This window comes from Oncorhynchus tshawytscha, linkage group LG22 (assembly GCF_018296145.1).
Source record: "Oncorhynchus tshawytscha isolate Ot180627B linkage group LG22, Otsh_v2.0, whole genome shotgun sequence".
NCBI classification, from domain to species: Eukaryota; Metazoa; Chordata; class Actinopteri; order Salmoniformes; family Salmonidae; genus Oncorhynchus; species Oncorhynchus tshawytscha.
The window spans coordinates 8,236,780-8,259,470 of record NC_056450.1 but is presented as its reverse complement, the minus strand read 5'-3'; the positions used below and the strand labels follow the sequence as shown (position 1 = coordinate 8,259,470).

At 41.9% G+C, this 22,691-nt stretch overlaps 1 protein-coding gene across 5 annotated transcripts in view; it reads right to left on the bottom strand.

The window, feature by feature from the left end:
* Positions 1-219: 219 nt before the first annotated feature.
* The window catches only part of LOC112221676 (neural cell adhesion molecule L1-like), an 84,249-nt gene continuing 61,777 nt past the window's right edge, over positions 220-22,691 (bottom strand). For 3 of the 5 annotated variants that reach the window (XM_024383907.2, XM_042303651.1, XM_042303649.1), the window contains 12 exons: positions 15,848-15,918; positions 15,406-15,631; positions 14,738-14,853; positions 14,224-14,443; positions 13,755-13,877; positions 13,087-13,263; positions 12,676-12,789; positions 11,150-11,299; positions 10,252-10,383; positions 3,681-3,753; positions 3,248-3,259; positions 220-2,908 (listed from right to left, as the gene is read on the bottom strand). In XM_024383907.2, coding sequence (XP_024239675.2) covers positions 2,635-2,908; positions 3,248-3,259; positions 3,681-3,753; positions 10,252-10,383; positions 11,150-11,299; positions 12,676-12,789; positions 13,087-13,263; positions 13,755-13,877; positions 14,224-14,443; positions 14,738-14,853; positions 15,406-15,631; positions 15,848-15,918 — 1,688 coding nt within the window. In that variant the 3' untranslated portion in view covers positions 220-2,634. Of the gene's footprint in view, positions 2,909-3,247; positions 3,260-3,493; positions 3,506-3,680; positions 3,754-10,251; positions 10,384-11,149; positions 11,300-12,675; positions 12,790-13,086; positions 13,264-13,754; positions 13,878-14,223; positions 14,444-14,737; positions 14,854-15,405; positions 15,632-15,847; positions 15,919-22,691 lie in introns of all 5 variants that reach the window. The other 2 variants (XM_042303648.1, XM_042303650.1) reach the window with 2 other exon arrangements.

The window sequence follows — 22,691 nt, the reverse complement described above, 5'->3', positions numbered from 1 at the left end:
GCCTTTCATCCCAACCTGCCAATCAGGTAATCCCTGTTTTGGATTGACAGCGTGCATTGTTCAGGGCATGAAAGGAATATTGAACGCGTGTGTGTGTGTGTGTGTGTGTGTATTTCACTCCCTGCTAACTGTAAATATGTAGAAATACTGCTTCCTACCACACATTACAGTGTGCAATAGTATTATGTTATACTATGACATGAAGAGGTATGGGAAAGATAACGTTTAACAGCGGACATAGTTTAATACACCGTAGAAAGAGACACAGATAGAACAAATACAGAAAGCTAGTACACAAAGAGGTCTACACATAAATTACATTATCATACCAATAATGACATCACACTTGTGGTGAAAAGGCGAGAGTAAAGTAGAATAGACTAGAGTAAGCATGTAATCTGGTGCTCTGTATAGAGGGCCAGTAGGCACTGGAACTCATAATGAACATGTACATACATACTGTATCTATAATACTGTATATGGCTAGATAGATAGATGTAATGCACAAAAATACACCGATTTGCTTAATGCTATACAGCATTTTCACCCAATTCATTTGCTATGAAAACCTGGCTAGGGTAAAATTATGATTATCTTGATTTATGTAGAAATATGTAGAAAACAAATCTAAATATGAATCACCTCATATATGCAAATGATCTATAAAACAATATATTCTTTTTTTTTTAAATGAGAAAATACAAAGCAAAACAATGTTGACTTTTTGTATTCAAAAAGTTAGTAGAAAAATAAATTAATCATAAAAAAATTGTTGCCAACTGTCAAAGACATAAAAAAGTGGATGTAGAGATTGAAATCATGGCAAATAATATAAAAAGGTGAACGTAATAAACATCTGTAAGACTTGCCATTTGTAACCCACATTAGCTTGCGCTGTCTGTATCCTCCCGCAAGCCTCTGTCTGTCAATCATTCCCTTCCCATGTATCCACATCTTCCCTTCATGTCTGTGTACCATCATACCTGAAATTACATTGGCTTCTCTTCCTAGCATCGTTTTTTCATAATTCGTTCTCTCCCAGTCCAATATGTCACAATGATTTGATAGAGGGTGAGAGAGAAAGAGTGGGGGAGTCACGAGATATGAAGGTCTGTCACTCAGGTATGTTGTAAACTACATAGAGAAAGACGGGTCACGGGACATCTTTAGGCTGAGGTGGGTCTGTCTGTCTGTCTGTCACGTCAGTCAAAAGGACACTCCTTTGGTCAAATAGTCCAGTCTGTCAGATGGAGAGATAACATTAGGGGTGAGTGGGGTAAGTTGAGCCAAAGGGGTAAGCCTTTGTTTCTAGGAAACCACACACAAAATGTATCATTTGACCAAATATTTAGGAAGAGGTCACAATTTCTGTGTAGGTTATGTCTGTGAAGGATGAAAGCACATGGAAAAAGTGGTAAGCAAGTTAGGTCCCCAAAAATTATTTTCACCAAGTCAAATTAATTTGTGTTAGAGGTTCCGTCTAAACCAAAGTAGATAATTTAAAGATGGTTTTATACATAATTTGGGGTCTCTATAAGATTCAATATGAGGTCCTAAACCTAGCATGAAAGTGCATCCTTGTTGCTATATGGGCTAATATTATCAAAATGTTTGCCTTGGGGTAAGTTGAGCCAATGGCCATGGAGTAAGATGAGCCATGGTTGAAACAATGGCAAGTTGAGCAAATTTAAGTGTTTTCTTCCCAGGCATAATGCTAGGCCGATGTTAAAAGTGTTAAAAAAATAGTACAAAGTGTTTGTTAGGTGTTAAGCCTGTGTTAAAATATGTTTAAGTGGGCTAAATCAGGGTCACACAGAGTGTCTCTTGTGAGCACCAACCTACATTGAAACAAAGTATACACCTCACACACATGGTTCTGAGCTTACAAAAAAGAAGACACCTGTACCATGTCAGATATACTGTAGAGCTGAAATCTATTCCATTTTGAGTTGTTTTGTCGCAGAAACTGAAATTATGCAAACTATTCAAATTTTTGCAACCAGGAAATGGCGGAGCAATTTCTGCATAGTGCATCTGTTAAATTACTAAAAGACAAAATAAAAGCTATTGTGGTTGTGTGGAATTGGGTTTGGGAAATACATTTAAAAAGGTAGTGGTAATATTTCAGTCCAGAAATTTGTAAGCAGCTTAATTTACTCAGTCCCGTAGCTCAACATATCCTATACCCAGGGTAAACTGTGGCAAGAGACCACTTTTTTTTTGGATAAGCTGTTTTCAAAACTGTCATGTTTATTCATTTGGATTATTTCCAGGGAGACACACCCTGAAATATATGTAGATATCTTTGTTAGAAAGAATGCTATAGTTCCAATGACTGGGTGATTGTCAATGTAAAACATGGCTCAACTTACCCCACTCTCCCCTATTGAACAACAGATGTATCTAAATGGTCAGTAGTATATTGATCATATAGTCAGTGAGCTTATCGATGGAAATGTCAGTCGAGTAGATAAACCCATGTATTATAGATAGCTAGAAGGGTGTTGGCTGTGGACATGTTTGTATCATTGACATGTTATAGTTGACATGTTGTTGACAGATATGTTTTGGTCTGACAGACAGTCCTGTTGCCTTAGTAACCTTAAATCTAAAATGGCGGCCTTTTACTTTAGTCTAATCTAAGATGGCCGCCGAGTTAGGCAGGCCGTTGTTGGTGGGTGTTGGGGTGGTGGCGGTGGGGTTGAGGGGGGAGCTGTCCTGCAGTGTACCCGGGTCCGGGGTGGCTTCGCTGGGCCGGCTGTACTGGCTGACCAGGGAATCCTCCATGTTCACCTCGGTGACAGCACTGCTGCCGTTGTTGTAGCCATCCAGGTTGTCCTCACTGGTACACAGCTTGCTCTCGTCACACAGAGACGGCTGGCTGGCTGTCCGCTTCTCCTCGTTATCGCTATAGGATGGATGGATGGAAAGAGAGATGGAGAGAGGGAAAGGGAGAGAGAAAGAGAAGGGGTAGGGAGGGAGAGGCAGAAAGATAGAGAGCGAGAGAGAGAGATGGGTGAAGAAAAGACAGAGATAGAGGAGGTGGTAGGTAGAGGGAGAGATTGTCACTATCTGTGGATGGTTGACATACCAAGGTCCTGTATTATATCACGTTGCCACAGGAGGTATATTGGGTAGGGATATTGGGCAAAAGGAGAGGAGAAATAGGCGAGCCTCTATAAGAAACATTCACTATTTCAAATAAGTAGCAGAGGCTGCATGCACAGTAGAGCACCTTACAGCATACCTTTCTAGAGATCTGGCAAAGCAGGGGCAAGCATTAGGGGAAAGAGGGTCGGCATAATGAACACAAGAGGTTGGGATAAAAACATACTATTATCTTTTCAATCAGGGAATCCAAGGGATCACGTTGACTTTGGCATGACACTTAACACATGCAATTTTGGAGGATAATGACTTGCATTGGGTTTAAGGTAAGCTTTTGGTGACAGCAACCAGGTAAACAAAACCAAAACATGGATCGCTGTCTTACCTTTTCCAAAGTCTGCTTACAGAGTGAGGAAACCAATATGTCATTTTGTAACTTGGGTGAACCATCCTTTTTTAACTCTGTGCTAATATGAAATGATTAAATGATCAGCAGGCTAGAGTTAGTAAAGATATATTAATAAGTGATCAATGTGTAACAATCCATATGTAATCTGATTAGACAGGCCAACCTGTACTCTCCGAACGTTTCATCCTTCATAGGGCGCGCCTCAGAGTCTACCTGCCCCTCCTCCTTATCTTTGACTGAGAGAGAGAACGAGAGAGAGAGAGAGAGAGAGATTATTGGATAATAGTATCTGTTCATTAATCAGTAGAAGCTCCTCTCTAAGCTAGTAGCTGGCTAAGGGGTTTTGGTAATGACAGATACTGGCTAGGCACTAGCACTCAGGAGGATATGTGTTGTGGTTTTGTAGAGCTACCTGGTCTGCCGCGTGTACTTTGTTTGACTGCTACTGTACACGTGAACTTCTAAGCCTATTCTTGATGATATTGGGCTGGTTGCTGATAGGGGAAACTTGCTGAACGATCAGCTATTTACAGAAAAATAAGTCCTCAATGTTTTGCTAGCAATAGACAGGAAAATCACAGGGGCCGACAGATCGGGTCCCGGTTTGGTGAAGTGTGCAGCGCCCATTATGGTTGGCTCAATAACCCTTTCGTTTTTTTGAATACGCTGTTATCAGGAAATATTCCAAATGTGTGGATATCAGCTCTTGTGCTGCCACTCCATTAGGACAAGATAGTAGCGATCTTCAGGGCTTCCTTGTCGCGCTACGATCCCGAATCCTTGCTAAATGTACAACTTTGCTCTCTTTTATCTGAGAAATGTATTTTGAATGTAAATCAATCAAGCCTGGGCATTGCAGTATTACAGCAACCACTTCAGTTGTCAATGCTTTAGACACTAAACTGAAATGTGCTGCTTGTGGCTCAGTTGGTAGAGCATGGCACTTGCAACGCCAGGGTTGTGGGTTTGATTCCCACGGGGGACCAGCACAAACAAATGTGAAAATGTATGCACTGTAAATCACTCTGGATTAGAGTGTCTGCTAAATGACTAAAATGTTTTTTTTTTAAATGCTTTGTTTGTGGACCTGTCAAAAGCTTTTGATACTGTTGATCACGCTATTTCATTGAATAAGGTGTCCTCGATGCGCCTTCATGATTATCTTGGTGACAGAACTCAGGCTATCGTGATGGATAGGGTTAAGTCTGAATTTCTTGAAGTGCATAAATGAACACTATTTATATAAACACCATTGGTCAAGCTGTAAAAATGGAACTTCATCTCTATGCGGATGATACTATCGTGTATGCTGTTGCCCCTGTGAGGGAAAATGTAGTTGTCTGAAGAGATAGCACTGAATTCCACACAGCATCTCCTCTCCCTCTATCTTGGTTCGTGCAGGTGACTGTGACCTCCTCCTCAGACCAATCGCTAGTACACCCGGGAACATTGTCCCGGGAACCAAAAGGGATATCTCAGTTTCAAGGTCTCAGCTTGGAGAGAAGAAGCCTTGTGATGTATTGGTCGGTCACATACAGGAACCAAACGTTAAGGATGGATTAATTATGAATAAGCTAAATCATGCAAATATAAATGGTCTGTGTAAGCAGTATATAAGAGAACTAACGGGACTGCCCCGGCGGAGCTCCCAACCGACATGTACTTTGGTGCATTAAGTTTGCTGGAATCGCTCCAGCTTGCTGGTAACAAAGACGGATTCATTTAAGCTTGACTTTGAGTCCCTTGTGGTCATTTCCACTACAATTTGGTTTCACAGTGAACTAGGTGATTGATTCTGTCTGCGGAGCATTCCAGGGAGGGTCTGCGAGGAAAACCGGTGGCGCATTTTATAAAGCGTGAGGGAAATCCCCGTCTGACCAAAAGACGACGAGGACCTGCTCAGATCAGACCCTTACTGCGAGCTGCCCAGGAGGAGACACATCATCCGTTAACAATTGAGGGACATGTCAACTGATTTCATTTAAGTCAATTTAAATGAATTTGTATAAAAATAATAATTAATAATAAAACTAAACAAAAATAAAATGATGTCTATGTGGTCTGGGACCACTGTAGCCTGGGACTACTAGAAAGGTACCATGGTCTCTGGGAGACTAGAGTCGTCTGGGATGACTGAGTGAGGGTAGAGAAGCCCCACCGACAGCTGTCTACAGGCATTTCTGGGAATTGTCTATTTGGTCTGGGACTTTGAGTCCCTTGTGCTAATTTCCATGACACCCTGACTGTTGATCTGGCTGTGTCAAAACTAAAGTCATATTTTATAGCTATGCAGGAATCCCTTGTTTTAAAACTTGAGGTTAAAACAGGCAAACTCTCGTAAGAATGTTTCAAATGAACTAAATGTTCACTCATTAGATAGTTCTCCAATCAAATGTGTTCCTGCATATTAAGTTGAAGTCAGTAGTTTACATACACCTTAGCCAAATACATTTAAACTCAGTTTTTCACAATTCCTGACATTTAATCCTAGTAATAATTACCTGTCTTAGATCAGTTAGGATCACCACTTTATTTTAAGAATGTGAAATGTCAGAATAATAGTAGAGATAATTATTTATTTCAGCTTTTATTTCTTTCATCACATCCCCAGTGGGTCAAAAGTTTAAATACACTCAATTTGGTAGATTTTCCTTTAAATTGTTTAACTTCAGTCAAACGTTTCAGGTAGCCTTCCACAAGCTTCCCAAAATAAGTTGGGTGAATTGTGGCCCATTCTTCCTGACATAGCTGGTGTAACGGAGTCAGGTTTGTAGGCCTCCTTGCTCACACACGCTTTTTCAGTTCTGCCCACAAATTTTCTATAGGATTGAGGTCTGGGCTTTGTGATGGCCACTCCAATACCTTGATTTTGTTGCCCTTAAGCCATTTTGCCACAGCTTTGATAGTATGCTTGGGGTCATTGTCTATTTGGAAGACCCATTTGCGACCAAGCTTTAACCTCCTGACTGATGTCTTGAGATGTTGCTTCAATATATCCACATAATTGTCCTTCCTCATGAGCCATATATTTTGTGAAGTGCACCAGTCCCTCCTGCAGCAAAGCACCCCCATAACATGATGCTGCCACCCCCGTGCTTCTGGCATTTTTATGGCGGTTTTGGAGCAGTGGCTTCTTCCTTGCTGAGCGGCCTTTCAGGCTATGTTTATATAGGACTCGTTTTACTGTGGATATAGATACTTTTGTACCTGTTTCCTCCAGCATCTTTACAAGGTCCTTTGCTGTTGTTCTGGGATTGATTTGCACTTTTCTCAACAAAATACGTTCATCTCTAGGAGACAGAACGCATTTCCTTCCTGAGCGGTATGACGGCTGCGTAGTCCCATGGTGTTTATACTTGCGTACTATTGTTTGTACAGTTGAACGTGGTACCTTCAGGCATTTGGAAATTGCTCCCAAGGATGAACCAGACTTGTGGAGGGCTACAATTTTTTTCTGAGGACTTGGCTGACTTCTTTTGATTTTCCCATGATGTCAAGCAAAGAGGCACTGAGTTTGAAGGTAGGCCTTGAAATACATCCACAGGTACACCTCCAATTGACTCAAATTATGTCTATTAGCCTATCAGAAGCTTCTAAAGCCATGACATAATTTTCTGGAATTTTCCAAGCTGTTTAAAGGCACAGTCAACTTAATGTATGTAAACTTCTGACCCACTGGAATTGTGATACAGTGAATTATAAGTGAAATAGTCCATCTGTGAAAAATTACTTGTGTCATGCACAAAATAGACGTCCTAACCGACATGCCAAAACTATAGTTTGTTAACAAGAAATCTTCAGAGTGGTTGAAAAACGAGTTTTAATGACTCCAACCTAAGTGTATGTAAACTTCCAACTGTATATACTTAGATCCATATCAATCCAAATGCCTAACATTTAAAAAACATAGAGATGAGCTGGTTAAGAAGCTAGGATTTAAAGTTTGCTTTTTCAGTAGGAAGCAGATTAGTCAGTCAACCTTTTAATCTGTTCTTGATTATGGTGATATTATTTATCAAAGTGCAGCTGCTATTACTCTCAAACTTTTGGATGCCGTCTACCATAGTGCCCTTCATTTTGTTACAGGCGACAGTTTTGATACTCATCACTGTATCCTGTATGAAAAGGTTGGCTGGACTTCGCTAAAAACCTGTAGATCTCTACATTACTCCCTTTTTGTTTACAAGGCCCTACTTCATAAACTTCCATCTGATCTAACTTTGCTGTTGAAGTATTGAACCCGAGTTGCCTCGTTCTCAACATTTCGTCACTGTCAAAATAAAGGTTCAATAAAATAATAGAAAAAGAACATTTGTTACAAACTGCCTGACATGTATGGTTTCTCACAAACAATCTAGTACATGTAGCATTTTAGAACGTCCTATTCTTATATGAGACTTGTTACAAACTACATTCTACAGTATACAGTGCATTCAGAAAGTATTCAGACCCCTTGATTGTTTTCCACATTTTGCTACTTTACAGCATTATTCTAAAATGGATTAATTTGTTTTTGTCCCTCATCAATATACACACAATACCTCATAATGACACAGAAAAAAAATGTTTTTTAGAAAATGTTGCAAATTTCTAACCAAAAAAACGGAAAAATCACATTTACATCAGTGTTCAGACCCTTTACTCAGTACTCTGTTGAAGCACCTTTGGCAGCGATTAAAGCCTCGAGTCTTCTTGGGTATGACGCTACAAGCTTGGCACACCTGTATTTGGGGAGTTTCGACCAATCTTCTCTGCAGATCCTCTCAAGCTCTGTCAGGTTGTACAGGGAGCGTCACTGCACTGCACATTCCAGCATTTTCTTGGCTGTGTGCTTAGGGTCCTGAGCACTTCATCAAGGATCTCTCTGTACTTTGCTCTGTTCATCTTTCCCTCGATTCTGACTAGTCTCCCAGTCCCTGCTGCTGAAACCTCCCCACAGCATGATGTTGCCACCACCATGCTTCACCGTAGGGGTGGTGCCAGGTTTCCACCAGATGTGACATTGGCATTGTGGCCAAAGAGTTCAATCTTGGTTTCATCAGACCAGAGAATCTTGTTTCTCATGGTCAGAGTACTTTACGTGCCTTTTGGCAAACTCCAAGCGGGCTGTCATGTGCCTTTTACTGAGGAGTGGCTTCCGTCTGGCCACTCTACCATAAAAGCCTGATTGGTGGAGTGCTGCAGAGATGGTTGTCCTTCTGGAAGGTTGTCTCATCTACAAAGAGGAACTAGAGCTCTGTCACAGTGATCATCGGGTTCTTGGTCACCTCCCTGACCAAGGCCCTTCTCCCCCAATTGCTCAGTTTGGCTGGGTGGCTAGCTCTTGGAAGAGTCTTGGTGGTTTCAAACTTCAGCCATTTATTAAGAATGATGGAGGCCACTGTGTTCTTGGGGACCTGCAATGCTGCAGAAATGTTTTGGTACCCTTCCCCAGATCTGTGCCTCGACACAATCCTGTCTCGGAGCTCTACAGACAATTCCTTCGACTTCATGGCTTGGTTTTTGCTCTGACATGCACTGTCAACTGTGGGACCTTATATAGACAGGTGTGTGCCTTTCCAAATCATGTCCAATCAATTGAAATTAACACAGGTGGACTTCAATGAAGTTGTAGAAACATTTTAAGGATGATCAATGGAAACTGGATGCACCTGAGCTCAATTTCAAGTCTCATAGCAAAGGTTCAGCATACTTAAATCTAGCTCCCAGTATGCAATTCCTATGGCTTCCACTGGGTGTCAGCACTCAATGTTCAAGGTTTCAGGCTTGTTTCTTCCAAAACGAGTAAGAATAATGAGTTTTACTACAGGGACACAGTCTTGGAAATTTGTGTATGCGCGCACGATGAAGAGAAGATGCATCTGCTAATATCGTTTTCCTATTGAACATACTTCTTCTTTCCGTATAGCTTTTACATTTTAGGGTATCTGAGTGGTCAATAGAAACGTATTTTGACTTGCTTTAACAAAGTTTAGCGGTAGATTTTTTGGGGATTCCTTTCTCTGCATGTTGAACGAGTCGATTACTCAAGTCGTTGGCGCCAACTAAACTGACATTTTGGGATATAAAGATGGATTTTATCTAACAAAATGACACTACATGTTATAGCTGGGACCCTCTGGATGACAAATCAGAGGAAGATTGTCAAAAACTAAGTGAATATTTTAATCTCTATTTGTGAATTTATGAAACCTGCGCCGGTGGAAAAATATTTTTATGTGGGGCGGTGTCCTCAAACAATCGCATGGAATGCTTTCGCTGTAATAGCTACTGTAAATCGGACAGTGCCGTTAGATTAACAAGAATTGAAGATTTCAACTGATTTAAGCTTTCAACTGTAGGTATGTACCTACATGTTTAATATCAATATTATTTATGATTATTTATTTGAAATGCGCGCCCTCCAGTTTCACCGGAAGTTGTCCTGCTAGCGGGACCCCTAGCCCTAAGACGTTTTTAAGAGGATTTATGTAAATAAGGTATGTTTTTTACATTTTTTTTATAAATATTTTTTTATAAATAAAATCTGTTTTCACTTTGTCATTGTGGGGTATTGTGTGTAGATTGATGAGGAAAAACATTTATTTAATCAAATTTAGAATAAGACCAACATATTTTTTTGGGGGAAAAGTCAAGGGGTCTGAATACTTTCCGAATGCACTGTATGTGGTTTGTTAGATCTGACGTCGTTTGTCTGGTACTTGTCTGGTGCATGTTGCTATATTTAGAGCTACCTGAATACTTTCCCCCCTTGCTCCTCTTGATGAAGCAGAGGATGAGCAGTACCAGCAGCAACAGCACGATGGCGCTCACGAGCCCAATGAACCAGCCCTGAGTAGCAAAGCCTGTCTGCACATCCACCACTCCTACAGAGAGAGAGAGATAAAAGAGAGAAAAGAGAGAGAGAGAGAAAAGAGCGAGCGAGAGAGAGAAAAGAGAGAGCGAGAGAGCAGGGAGGGAGGGATCGGAGAGAGAGGGATGGGGGATGAAAGAAAGGATGAAAGGAAGAGAAGAGATTGAGAAGAGAGAGAGTGGATCTGGAGCTTACACACGGGGGCTCAGTCGACACACACACAGACACACACACAGACACACACACACACAACCTAACAGACATTACACTAGAGATGTAGGCAATACAGTCCAATGCCCCAAACAAATACGACTAACGGAGTATTTCATTTAGCAGCTGAAAGCTTTGCCATTTAGTCTCCTTCATCTAAGACACGTAAACAAAAAAGCACTTCACACCGATAGAGCTGCAGCAGTGGGCCCAGAGGAGGGTGTGTGTGTGTCAGGGGAGGCTGGTGGGGGGAGCTATAGGAGGATGGGCTCACAGTAATGTCTGAAATGGAATACATGGAACGGTATCAAACACATCAAACATATGAAAACCACGTTTGACTCCGTTCCATTTACTCCATCCAAGCCAATACAATGAACCCGTCCTTCTATAGCTCCTCCCATCAGCCCCCTCTGGTGGGCCTGCCTGCGTCATTGTGTGTGTGTTTTCTTACTACCTGCACCATCGGTTCTGATCTCAGAAGGTGTTGTTGTTGAAAGTGAATCATGTGTGCGGTGTGTATTTAGGTGTGTATCTAGGTGTGTGTGTGTGTGCTACTGTAGGTCTACCTGCTCCCTCTGTCCTGATCTCAGTCTCCCAGAAGGTGTTGTTGTTGAAGGTAAATCTGAGCCGGTACTGTGATCCTGGGGTTAGACCCTTCAGCTGGTAGAATGACTGGGACGAGTTTAGCTTCTCAGACTGCTTCCACTTTCCACCGCCTGGAGAGAAAATAAACCCTTTATTTGTTTACTCTATTCCTTCTATGTATTTATTCAGTAAAAAAATGACAGGGTGGTTCAGACAAAATATATACACCACCGTTCAAAGGTTCGGAGTTTTTTGAAAGAAAAGCACCTTTTTTTGTCCATTAAAATAACATCAAAATGATCAGAAATACAGTGTTAATGTTGTAAATGACTATAGTAGCTGGAAACGGGAGATTTTTTTATGGAATATCTACATAGGTGCACAGAGGCCCATTATCAGCAACCATCACTCCTGTGTTCCAATGGCACGTTGTGTTAGCTAAATTAAGTTTATAATTTTAAAAGGCTAATTGGTCATTAGAAAACCCTTTTGCAATTATGTTAGCACAGCTGAAAACTGTTGCCCTGATTAAAGAAGCAATAAAACTGTCCGCCTTTAGACTAGTTGAGTATCTGGAGCATCAGCATTTGTGGGTTCGATTACAGGCTCAAAATGGCCAGAAACAAATAACTTTCTTTTGAAACTCATCAGTCTATTCTTGTTCTGAGAAATGAAGGCTATTACATGTGAGAAATTGCCAAGAAACTGAAGATCTAGTGTACTACTCCCTTCACAGACCAGAGCAAACTGGCTCTATCCAGAATAGAAAGAGGAGTGGGAGGTCCCGGTGCACTACTGAGCAAGAGGACAAGTACATTAGTGTCTAGTTTGAGAAACAGACGCCTCACAAGTCCTCAACTGGCAGCTTCATTAAATAGTACCCGCAAAACACCAGTCTCAACATCAACAGTGAAGAGGCGACTCGGGATGCTGGCCTTCTTGGCAGAGTTCCTCTGTCCAGTGTCTGTGTTCTTTTGCCCATCTTAATCTTTTCTTTTTATTGGCTAGTCTGAGATGTGGCTTTTTCTTTGCAACTCTGCCTAGAAGGCCAGCATCCCAGAGTCGCCTCTTCGCTGTTGATGTTGAGACTGGTGTTTTGCGGGTACTATTTAATGAAGCTGTCAGTTGAGGACTTGTGAGGAGGGAGAACAGGCTCATTGCAATGGCTGAAATGGAATACATGGAACGGTATCAAACACTTCAAACATATGGAACCCATGTTTGACTCCGTTCCATTTATTCCATTCCAGCCAATACAATGAACCCATCCTCCTATAGTTTCTCAAACTAAACACTCTAATGTACTTGTCCTCTTGCTCAGTTGTGCACCAGGGCCTCCCACTTCTCTTTCTATTCTGGTTCGGGGTCAAATTTCTAAGTGACCCCAGAATTTTGAACGGCAGTGTATATATATATTTTTCTTATGGCTTACAGACAGGGGAGTGAAAGAAATGACAAATGTGTTTGGTTTTCCCACAGGCATACTGTTGGTCGGCTGGTAGCTTACTGTTCTTGTTGAGGTACTGGACCTGGAAGCCCACACTCCTGTGTCTCTGGCCTGGCACCCAGCTCAGGTTAACAGACTTCTCACCTACAGACAAGCTGATGTTGGACGGAGGAGCTGGAATGGGTTGAGAAGGAGTAATTACATTCCCTCTTACCCTCCTTCACAATCTCAAACGATCAGTCTTGCACCAAGAAACGGAGCCGCATCCTGTTAGTGTTAACCAACTCGGTGTAATAATATTTATTAACCCCCTAATCCTCCACAATGTAACTACATTGGGATAAACACACCAGTAAACAGAATGTTTTAATGTCTGTTTTTGTGTGATGTTGAAGCCGATGACAAAATTCCACATCGCATGGACAATAAAGAAGAAAAATGGATCTAATTCTAATCCTCCTGCAGTTCTACCTCCGTCCAGCGTGGTGGCGCCCTCCCTTGTAATGGGCTCTCCGTCCCCGGCCGAGGTGCGGCCCCTCAGGTAGAAGCGGTAACGGCTCTTGGGGTCCAGCTGCTTCAGGGTCAGTTTGGTCAGCGTGTGGTCGTCTATGGTCTCCACCTGCACCGGGCTGTCATCACTCTCCACGACTACAAAAAAAAAAAAAAAAGAGATAGAGGAACAGTCAACCAATCACAGTCCATCAATTATGTTTACAGGTCTGTCTCTGATGTAGAGTCGCATGCGGTCTCCGAGCCGGGAAATTGTATGTCGGCGGAGAGACTACCTTGGACTTAACCTACAACATTTGAAGTTTGCCTCGGAATTAGACCAATGGATGTTGATTTGAGTCTGAGTCTGAAGTATGGATGGCAAACGATTGATTAATTGATTGATTGATTGATTGATTGATAGTATTACCACTAGCCATCTCCGGTAGTGACCGGTGGTAAATTAACAACATGTCAGTGTCACCGACGTTCAGTGAGAAGATGGCTACGGACTCGCCGAGATGCATTAGTGTCTTTTACAAGGCAGAGAAGTATGTATAATGAAGGTGCTAGACGGAGGTATAGGTGACCATAGACGACAAAGGTGGAAAGATATACAGAACGAGGGAGAGGTAAAGAAAGACACCCACTCTGTTGATACTGCAGCAGGTATCCTTTGAGAACCCCGTTGGGCTGAGCAGGGGGGGTCCAGTGAAGGGTCATCTCTGTCTCTGCAGGGCTTTCCAGGTGGAGAGACATGGGGGGGCCAGGAGCTGACGGGGACACAGGTGCGCTTGATTATATACGCTTCCATTGCAGCGCACACTATCTCGATCTGTCTCCATTTCTCACGCATCAAAGGCCATTCTTGTATTTAGTTTAAGTATCTCTTTTTGTGATCTTTTCACCCCCCCAATGTAATGACACTGTGCTTTATCTGACCTTTTCTATGTTATCTATCCATTCTTTCCCATCTGCCTCCCTCATCTCTCCTGCTCCATTTACCTCTCGCTCAAAATGCCACCCTCCCCTCCTCTCACTCCACCACTTCCCTTCCACCTCCCCCTCCTTTCCTTCACCCCACCCACTCTCTATCTCCCTCTCCCTTCTTTCTCTCACCTCCCTCGTCGGTACTGAAGGACAGGGGGGGGTCGGAGGGGGGCCCCTCTCCCTTGCTGTTGAACACAGTGACTGTGAGGGCATAGTGGGAGTAGGGTCTAAGGCCCCCCAGGACCCTCTTCTCCTCATTGGCCCCTGTCTCCACCACCATGCTGCTCTCCGGCTCTCTGGCCCTCCGACCCCGGTGGTGGCCCCTGGAGCCAAACCTTGTCAGGTGGATCTGGTGGATAGAAGGAGTTATAATGGGTTAATAATGCCCTATGTAGCTTTATGTAGCTATAATGTCATGTTCATGATGTGTAATGTTTGCGGCCCCGGTTAGTGGCACCTAGAGCCAAACCTCGTCAGGAAGATCTCGGAGGGAAGAGGTTATCATGGGTTATAAGGCTCTATGTAACCATAATGTAATGTTTATCTGACACACATAGTAGGGAAGAGGACACAGGTGATAATGAGAAAACGTAACTACTGAGTGCCAGGAGTTGGGCACAAACAATGAATGACCTGCAAGTACCTTGTATCCCAGTAGGTGTCCTCTGACAGTATCTCTGTCCACTGCTGCCCATGTTACCCTGATGGCTGTACTGTTGAGCAGCACAACACCCACATCCATAGGAGCCTCCAGGGGGACTGCAGGGAGGGGAGGGAAACGAGACATTATCTTGCTCAGCATCATAATCACTTGAATGATTATTATTGTACTGTTTACCAATAGGCCTAAACACAATAGACTAATTGATAGTCATTAGAGGGAGATAAAGAGGAGAGCGAGAACAAGAGAGAGAACGAGAGCAGGAACGAGAGGAAAAGAGGACAGAGAGAGGCTTGATTAGATATTACACTGTGAGTGTAATGTTTACGGTTCATTTTTATTGTTTATTTCACTTTTGTATATTATCTACTTCACTTGCTTTGGCAATGTTAACATATGTTCCCCATGCCAGTAACGCCCCTTGAATTGAATTGAGAGAGCGAGAGAAAGAGAGAGTAGGGGATAGAGGGAGAGGGAGAGAGAAAGACAGAGACAAGAAAGAGAACAGAGAAAGAGGCAGAGACAGAAAGAGAGAAGAGATATGTAGAGAGTCTGTGAGAGAGTCAGAGAGAGTGATAAAGAAAGAAAGATAGAGAGGGGAGAGTGAGAGAAAGAAAGAGAGAGAGATCAATTCTAAAACAACATCTCACCATTCTCTCCGGAGTAGCCAATGACAGGGTCTGGCTCAGGTCCCTCCCCTTTCTGATTGACAGCCTGTACTTTGATCTCGAAGGCTGAGAAGTTGCCCACTTCAGTAACAATGTACTGTGGCTCAGTGGTGACATTAGAGTGCCAGGTGGGGCCGTCACCTACTACCCTCCTCCAGAACACCTTGTACTGGAACTCCGGTCCGTTGAACACACGCCTGTCCATTTCCTGTGACAGAGTGACAGACCGGGACAGGAGCCAATCAGAATGTGAGTACACACAATCCCCTTATGGGATGAACTTCAGGTACACAAGTTTAGCCTACCATTTTCTGCCTTTTCAACGTTTTTCTCCCATTCTTTTTTAAATGAACACATTTTCCAGTTTCGGTGGAACATTCATGTAGAAGGTGATAGAACAGTCTAACATAAGAAAGAGTCTTACCTCCCATGTGATGACCAGGGTGTCTGGGTCTGTAGACTCACTCCTCACATCCTCAGGGTTGTTGTCTGGAGCTGTGGAGTGGGGAAAGGGGTGGAATCCCAAATCAGATATGCAGAGTCGGGTAGGTTACTTTCTAAATGTCATCACAGTTACTAGTTACCTGTCCAAAATTGTAATCAGTAACTTAGTTTTTGGATTACCCCAAATCTGATTACTTTCAGTTACTTTTGGATTGCTTTCCCCTTAAGAGGCATTAGAATAAGACAAACAAAGGATCCATCAAACGCATTTGGTGTGTCATCATAGTGGTCTCTGTCTTGCGGTCAGACTCGCTCAGGTGGAACAAACTTAAAACGTGTGTCTTTTTTCAATTCTGAATTGAATGTCATTGAGAAAACAGAAAGCTGCCATAATGTATTTTTTTGCAAGCATCCTTTCTGAATTTAAAAGTAATCCATGAAGTAATCTAGTTTTTCAAAAGTATCTGTAATCCGATTACAATATTTTTGCTGGTAACGTAACCGATTACTGTTCGTTTTTTGTAATCAGATTACATGCAATCAGTTACTCCCTGACACTGCAGATAGAGAATGTTTTGATGTTCAATCCATGTTAGGAAGGACTGTAGGTCTACAAGCAGATAATAATACAGTATAATCACTATTAGTCCAGGTTATAAACTCCCAAAAAATACCATATTGTTCACTTTGATATTAAAATTGGCATACTTGTAAAAAAAAAAGGTGCCGTTTCATCAAAGCCTAAGGTCGGGCTTTGAGCCCCATATAGGTCAATCGTGAAAATGCATTTATCTGCATTTCGTTTGGTTCATGGCTTCTCCTGAGTTGGATCTATGTGGCCCCAAAATAGCTTCAAATATATGTATTGGTTTGGGGAAATAATTTAAAATCAGCAACCAAAACCATATGGAATTTAGTTTTTTCCTTTATGATCGCAACAATGATGAGAAACCTTAAGAAATCGCAGTCAACTTTTGATTATGTATTTTTTTTAATTTATTAAGTGTTCCCTGAAGTCTACTGATTACAACGATACATCATTGGATGTTATTTACTGTGTCACTTTTAAGAAACATGACAGGGAACCATTGCACCGCATTTGGCATTTGTCTTACATCAGGTGGGAGGGGTGACAGTATCTGAGCTGTGTCCTTAAAAACATGCACCGATGTGCATATTTCAGGCAGCGCAAATGGGGAGATTTAAGACCAGCGGTAACACAGTTGGTCATGGCATGGATTTTGAGAATGGAAACGCAGCCTATCCGGCCAATGGCGCACAGTGCCCATGTGCCTGTGAAGCTCATATTTAGAAATATAAAAAAACAAATGCATTTTGCTTAATAACCAAGCATAGCTTCCCAGTGCATTCGGTAGCCAAGCCGATCCATAAAGGGTGTTGCTCGTGAAACCTCCTTGAATTAAATCTGAATCACCAAAGCTTTATTAAAAGGTCACGTTTGGGAGCAGCAGAACAGTGAGCGGACGTTGTCATTGCGAGTCATTGCATGTCATTTCAGCAAGCCCTTGACACCCACTAAGATTGTTCTGAAATAATTTATATAGTTAGAATCCGATAAAGGTAAGCATTCCGACAACTTTATTTTGCTAATTGAGAAATTTGCTAATTGATTGCACCCAAAATTGCCATTTTATTCACAGGATTTAGACAATAAATATAGTACCCAACATCCAATTTGGACCAAAATTCTTCCTATCAATGAGTAAGACATGAAAACACAAAACAAATGGTCAAAATCTACCAACGGACCCCCGACACCCCATGCCAATCCCAGCGAAGCTGCAAGAAACCCCATTGTAATCGTTGGTTCCACAGCAATGAGCGAGCTCCCTTCACCTACTCCAAGAGCTTTGGAGAGTTGTAGGGCTTCCCAGCCTCAGTGCTTCTCTGCAGAGTGAGGACACAGTCTGGGCATGTTGTCAGGAGGACCTCAGCAACCGGGATGGGTATCACTGAGTTCCATGTGTTATTGTCATGTAGAGTCAAGTTAGAGATGATCCTGAAGCATGTTCCTCTGAAGTCATGGAACTGGGTGACGTCAAGGGAGTTGTTCTGGGTACTAAGAGGCACAAGAGACCTATCCATGCACTGGGTGATAACATCAGCATTAACTCCCAGGAAGGACAGTCTGAACTCTCAGCAATAGACACCCAGAATCTGATTGAGGCTGTTCCAATGATCTCAGGAGTTCCTCAGAGGTAAAAGGGAGAAAGCCCAGGACAACAGTGACACACACCTCCAGCATCATATCTCTCACATGTCTCACCATAATGTCTCAATATGTCCCCCTTTGTCTTGGTACAGAAAGTCCTTCTCACTGCCTGTTGATGTTTCAATGGTGCCAAGTCTAGTTCCCGTCTTTTATACACTCTGATGCTGGTTCTCCTGTGACTATGACAACCATAGGTCAGAACATTTGCTGTTTGTGCTGTCTGGGTCTCACAACCGTGGCTACATCTAAACATGGCAACGGTTGGGAATCAATCAGAGCTGCGTTATGACACTATAACAGACTAAGTGTTGTTATTGAACCCACATGGGTAGTGTTTACTGTGAACGTGATCTCTGCAAACGTGGGGGGGGTGACTTTAAAAGATCATTGTCACCTGTCTAATGCGATGCGAGAATGATGCCGACATGAAAAAGACTAGAAGAGGTGACCCGGGTAAGAGTGTGTCATACTCTAATCTAGGAATGGGAAAACTGAGATGCTGGATTAGAGACTTCTCATGTCTCTCTCTTCAGTGGCTCTTCTGCTCAGAAGTGTGTGTGTAAAAGAAAACACACAAAAAAAGAGGTAAGCACTGAGCATTTTTCAAACAGCTTGGAAGATGAAAGTATTTTGCTAGATGACTGCAGGAAAGGGAACACCAAAATTGGGAATGTATTTAGTAGGAAGATGTAGTCCATAGATGTGCCGTGTGATCAAATAAACCCTGGTTCCACTGACTGCATGCTTCTGACTGCTAAAACACCCAAACTCCATTGAATAGCTTTGGTTCAGAGTTAGTTGGGAGCTAGTTTCCTAAACAGTGGTGATGGGCATTCCGGCTCTTTTCAGTGAGTCGGCTGGTTCAGCTCAGCTCACCAAAAAGAGGCGGCTCTTTTGGCTCCCAAACGGCTCTTAAAATGTTTTTTTTGTTGTATTTTTTCAAGTCAAACAGTTTGCGATAGTTTGACTATGATTGTTATTAAAAATATTCTAATTAAATTATTAAATTAAATCATACTCTACCTTCACCACAATGTATTTAAAAATGCATTGGTTTGTTATGACAAAGAATGCTATTAAACATTTGCATTTAAAGTATAACTTTAATGTATATAACCAAAGGGCATATAAATCTAACCATTCAAATGAATACAATCTGAACAGCATAATAGAATATTGCAACATATCAATGAAAAATAAATAACATTTTGCAAAACTGCAGCATCCCACAAATTGAAATAAATGTAAAAAAGAAGGATGCTATTACACATGTGCATTTAAAGTAGAACTTTTTTAATGTATATAAACAAAGTGCAAATAAATGTAACAATTCAAAACAAATACAATCTGAACAACATAATAATAGAATATTGCACCATATCAAAGAAAAATGTATAACAATGTGCAAAACTGCAGCATCTCACTTAAAACATTAAACTGGTCCCTCTTTTCTCTCTCTTCTTTAGTGCCATGTTATAACCAGCAGCACACAGCAATGCTGACTATGTTTTGCTTTTATGAGAGATTTGCATTCAGAAATACAAGCTGCCTCACTTTCGAGGGGCTGATGCAGTTTCTTCACTCAGTAATTATTTGTCCCCTTTTCGAGAAGATCCTCTCAGAGGGAACGGATGTGGCCACTATGCAGAGTCTCCCTGTCATGACCTTAGTAAGCCGTGGGTAGACAGAGGCCTTGTTCTTCCATCAGCTCAGAGGTTCTGCAGATCTTTGGAGGAGGGGCTCCTCCTGTCCATTGATGAACATAGGGTGTCCATCAACTCTGTCACATGTCCTGTGGTTACATTTGCTTCTCTCTGGCTGTGATTTGCTGCAGACCCATCCACAGGAGTATAATTTTTGAGGCTGTCACAGCCATAGCTGGAAGAGAGAACAGTAACTTATTAGTTCAGGTTCATGTTTTGTCTACTGATACTACATTCTCATATACATATATAGTTCTGGATTAAATCATGATGTAGTAATAACTGCTTACTGTACCTCTCTCCACTGATCTCCACAGTGACCTGCTCAAAGGGTTCCAGGACTCTGCACACCTCCTCCACCACCTCCCATTCCTCTTGGGCCAGAGCATCAACAGGTGCATTGACAATGGCCAGGGTAGAGATGATGGCATCCTTTGACTCAAGAAACCGCTTCAACTTGTAAAATGTTGAATTCCACCTTGTACTGCGGTCTTGTTTTAGGCCTCAGCTCAGGCATCCCCATCTGGCGTTGTGTAGACATTAGTTTTTCAGCACCTACTGTGCTCCTGTGGAAGTATTCCACAACTGCTTTCACTTTGTCCACAGTGGGCTTCATCACCTTCAGAGAATCTCTTTACAGTCAGGTTGATTGTGTGGGCAAGACATGGATGATGGGTCCATTTTAAAATGTTCATGGATTTGTTGTCGCTAACACAACTGACCACTTTTCCATCTACTTGCCATTCTCTGTCCACTCTCAACAGTTCCTCTGCCAAGTTCTCTGAGGTGTGTCTGTCGCTGAACTCAAAGCAGTCCAGAAGACAGCTTAGACATCGAAGAATCTTCAATGAAGTGACATGTAACTGACATGTAAGTAGTGGTTACCCCTTGATGTCCAGCAGTCAGTGGTAAGGCAAACTGCAGTAGCTTTTTGGACTCTTTCCCGCAATGAAGCCTGTGTGCTCTCGTACAGTTGTAGAATAAGTGATTTTGAAAGGGTTTTCCTGCTTGGAATTGTGTAAATTGGATTTAGACTATTGCTATAATTTCTTAAACCTCTGTCCTCCACGATCGAAAATGGCTGGAAATCAGTGGCAATCATTTTAGCCAATGCAATATCAATTTGGCCTTGTTTTGCTACAGACATAGACTTTGGCATAAACTGGTCCATGGAAGACTGCGTTGCTGTGGGTCGCGGAGTTGGCCTACTTGACTGAGTGGATACATCTCGTGTGGAGGTGCTGGCTCCACCACTATCACTTGCAGGCCTGCTAGTTTCTCGAAGCTCCACTACAGCTAGCTTCACAGTTGGGTGCACAGTTCGCAGATGCCGGTGTAGGTTGTGCGTAGAACCGGCTTAATATGAGATTTTGTTTTGGCAAATTCTACACTAACATTGTCTACATTATTAAAATGCATCCAAGTGCTTCCGACTCATTTTCTAGCTGTTGTTTTCATAGCTGTCCTTCCTCGCTCTCCTCGGCTGCTAAGTGTGTGACTGAGTGAGTTGGCTCGGCCCTCCCTCACGCATCTTTGGTTCTTTGGTTGACACTGCGTGTCTGATTGACAGGAACAGGTGAGGCTGTTAGTCTGAGCAGACAGTCACGAATGTGTGCGCGCTTGAGCATTTAGGCCTATAGTATTTTTTTTTCTTTTTTCGTTCTTTGAATGAGTTCATTCTAATCATTTAAATCTGTTGATTAAAAAAATATTTTTTATAAATAGATTCGGCTCTTCTGATATGCAACCCGGCTCCCAACGTTCACCTACAAGAGCCGGCTCTTCGACCCCTTCGCTAATAAACAGCCGCGTTAGAGCTAGTTTCACTATATACTGTACAGTGGGTTCCGAAATTATTGATAAAGATGAGCAAAAATTACTGTATAAAATAAATCATTCAAATACTGAGCTGTATTGTACGCGAAAAAAAAGGGGAAATTATATTTTTTTATACTAATACAATTGATCGGAGAAGAGATTTTGTTTCACAAGTAATACATTTTTCTCCTCAAAATGGTAAAGGGTCAAAATGATTGACATACCTATATTCAATTCCTTTTAATACCTCACCTTGCAAAGACATCCTTTGTCTGCACTGGACTGCCCTCTTCAACTCAAAACCCTACGTTTTCATGATTCTGTATAGAGGTATGGTTCCTCTATACAGAGGTATGGTTCCCCTATTCCTCTATAAGATCCTCACACAATGTGTTCTCTAACTCATAAAACATTTTTTAGAAAAAGGCTCAGTGCCATTATCCTGGCAAGGTGAGATATTGAAAACATGGGTGTCAATCATTTTGACCCCTATCTATGAGATGAAAAAAAAAAAAACTTGTTAAACAAAATCTCTTTCTCTGAGCAATTGTATTAGTAAAAAGCTATAAAAATGTTTAGGATACAATATAGCTCAGTATTTGAATTATTCATTTTATACAGTAATTTTCACTCATCTTTAGAAAAGGTGTCAATCATTCCAGACCTCACTGTATATGGGAGATTAGGGCCATTGGAACATATCTCCATTGATAGATTTTGGCAGTGAAATTGCAAGCAAACCTATTGCTTTTGATGTCATTTTTCTTTCTTTCTTATTACTCTTCTGCCGTTGTCGCAATATCTCAATGCCCGATTGGTAAAAATGTTTTCTACTTTGGTAATATCAAAGTATATCAACACTGCTACTCAGATACCAAAAACAGCACGGATTGGCCCATAGGTGGCGTTATAATAAGCATTCAAAATCTAAGGCTCAGCCCCGTCGCCCCATTTTTATGTACAACCACAAACCTTGGTATATCAGTGTTTCTCATCATAAGGAACATTTTTAGAGTAGAACAGGGGAATCTCTGTTGGATTGACCCTCTCTCCCTGTAAGTTAACTCATT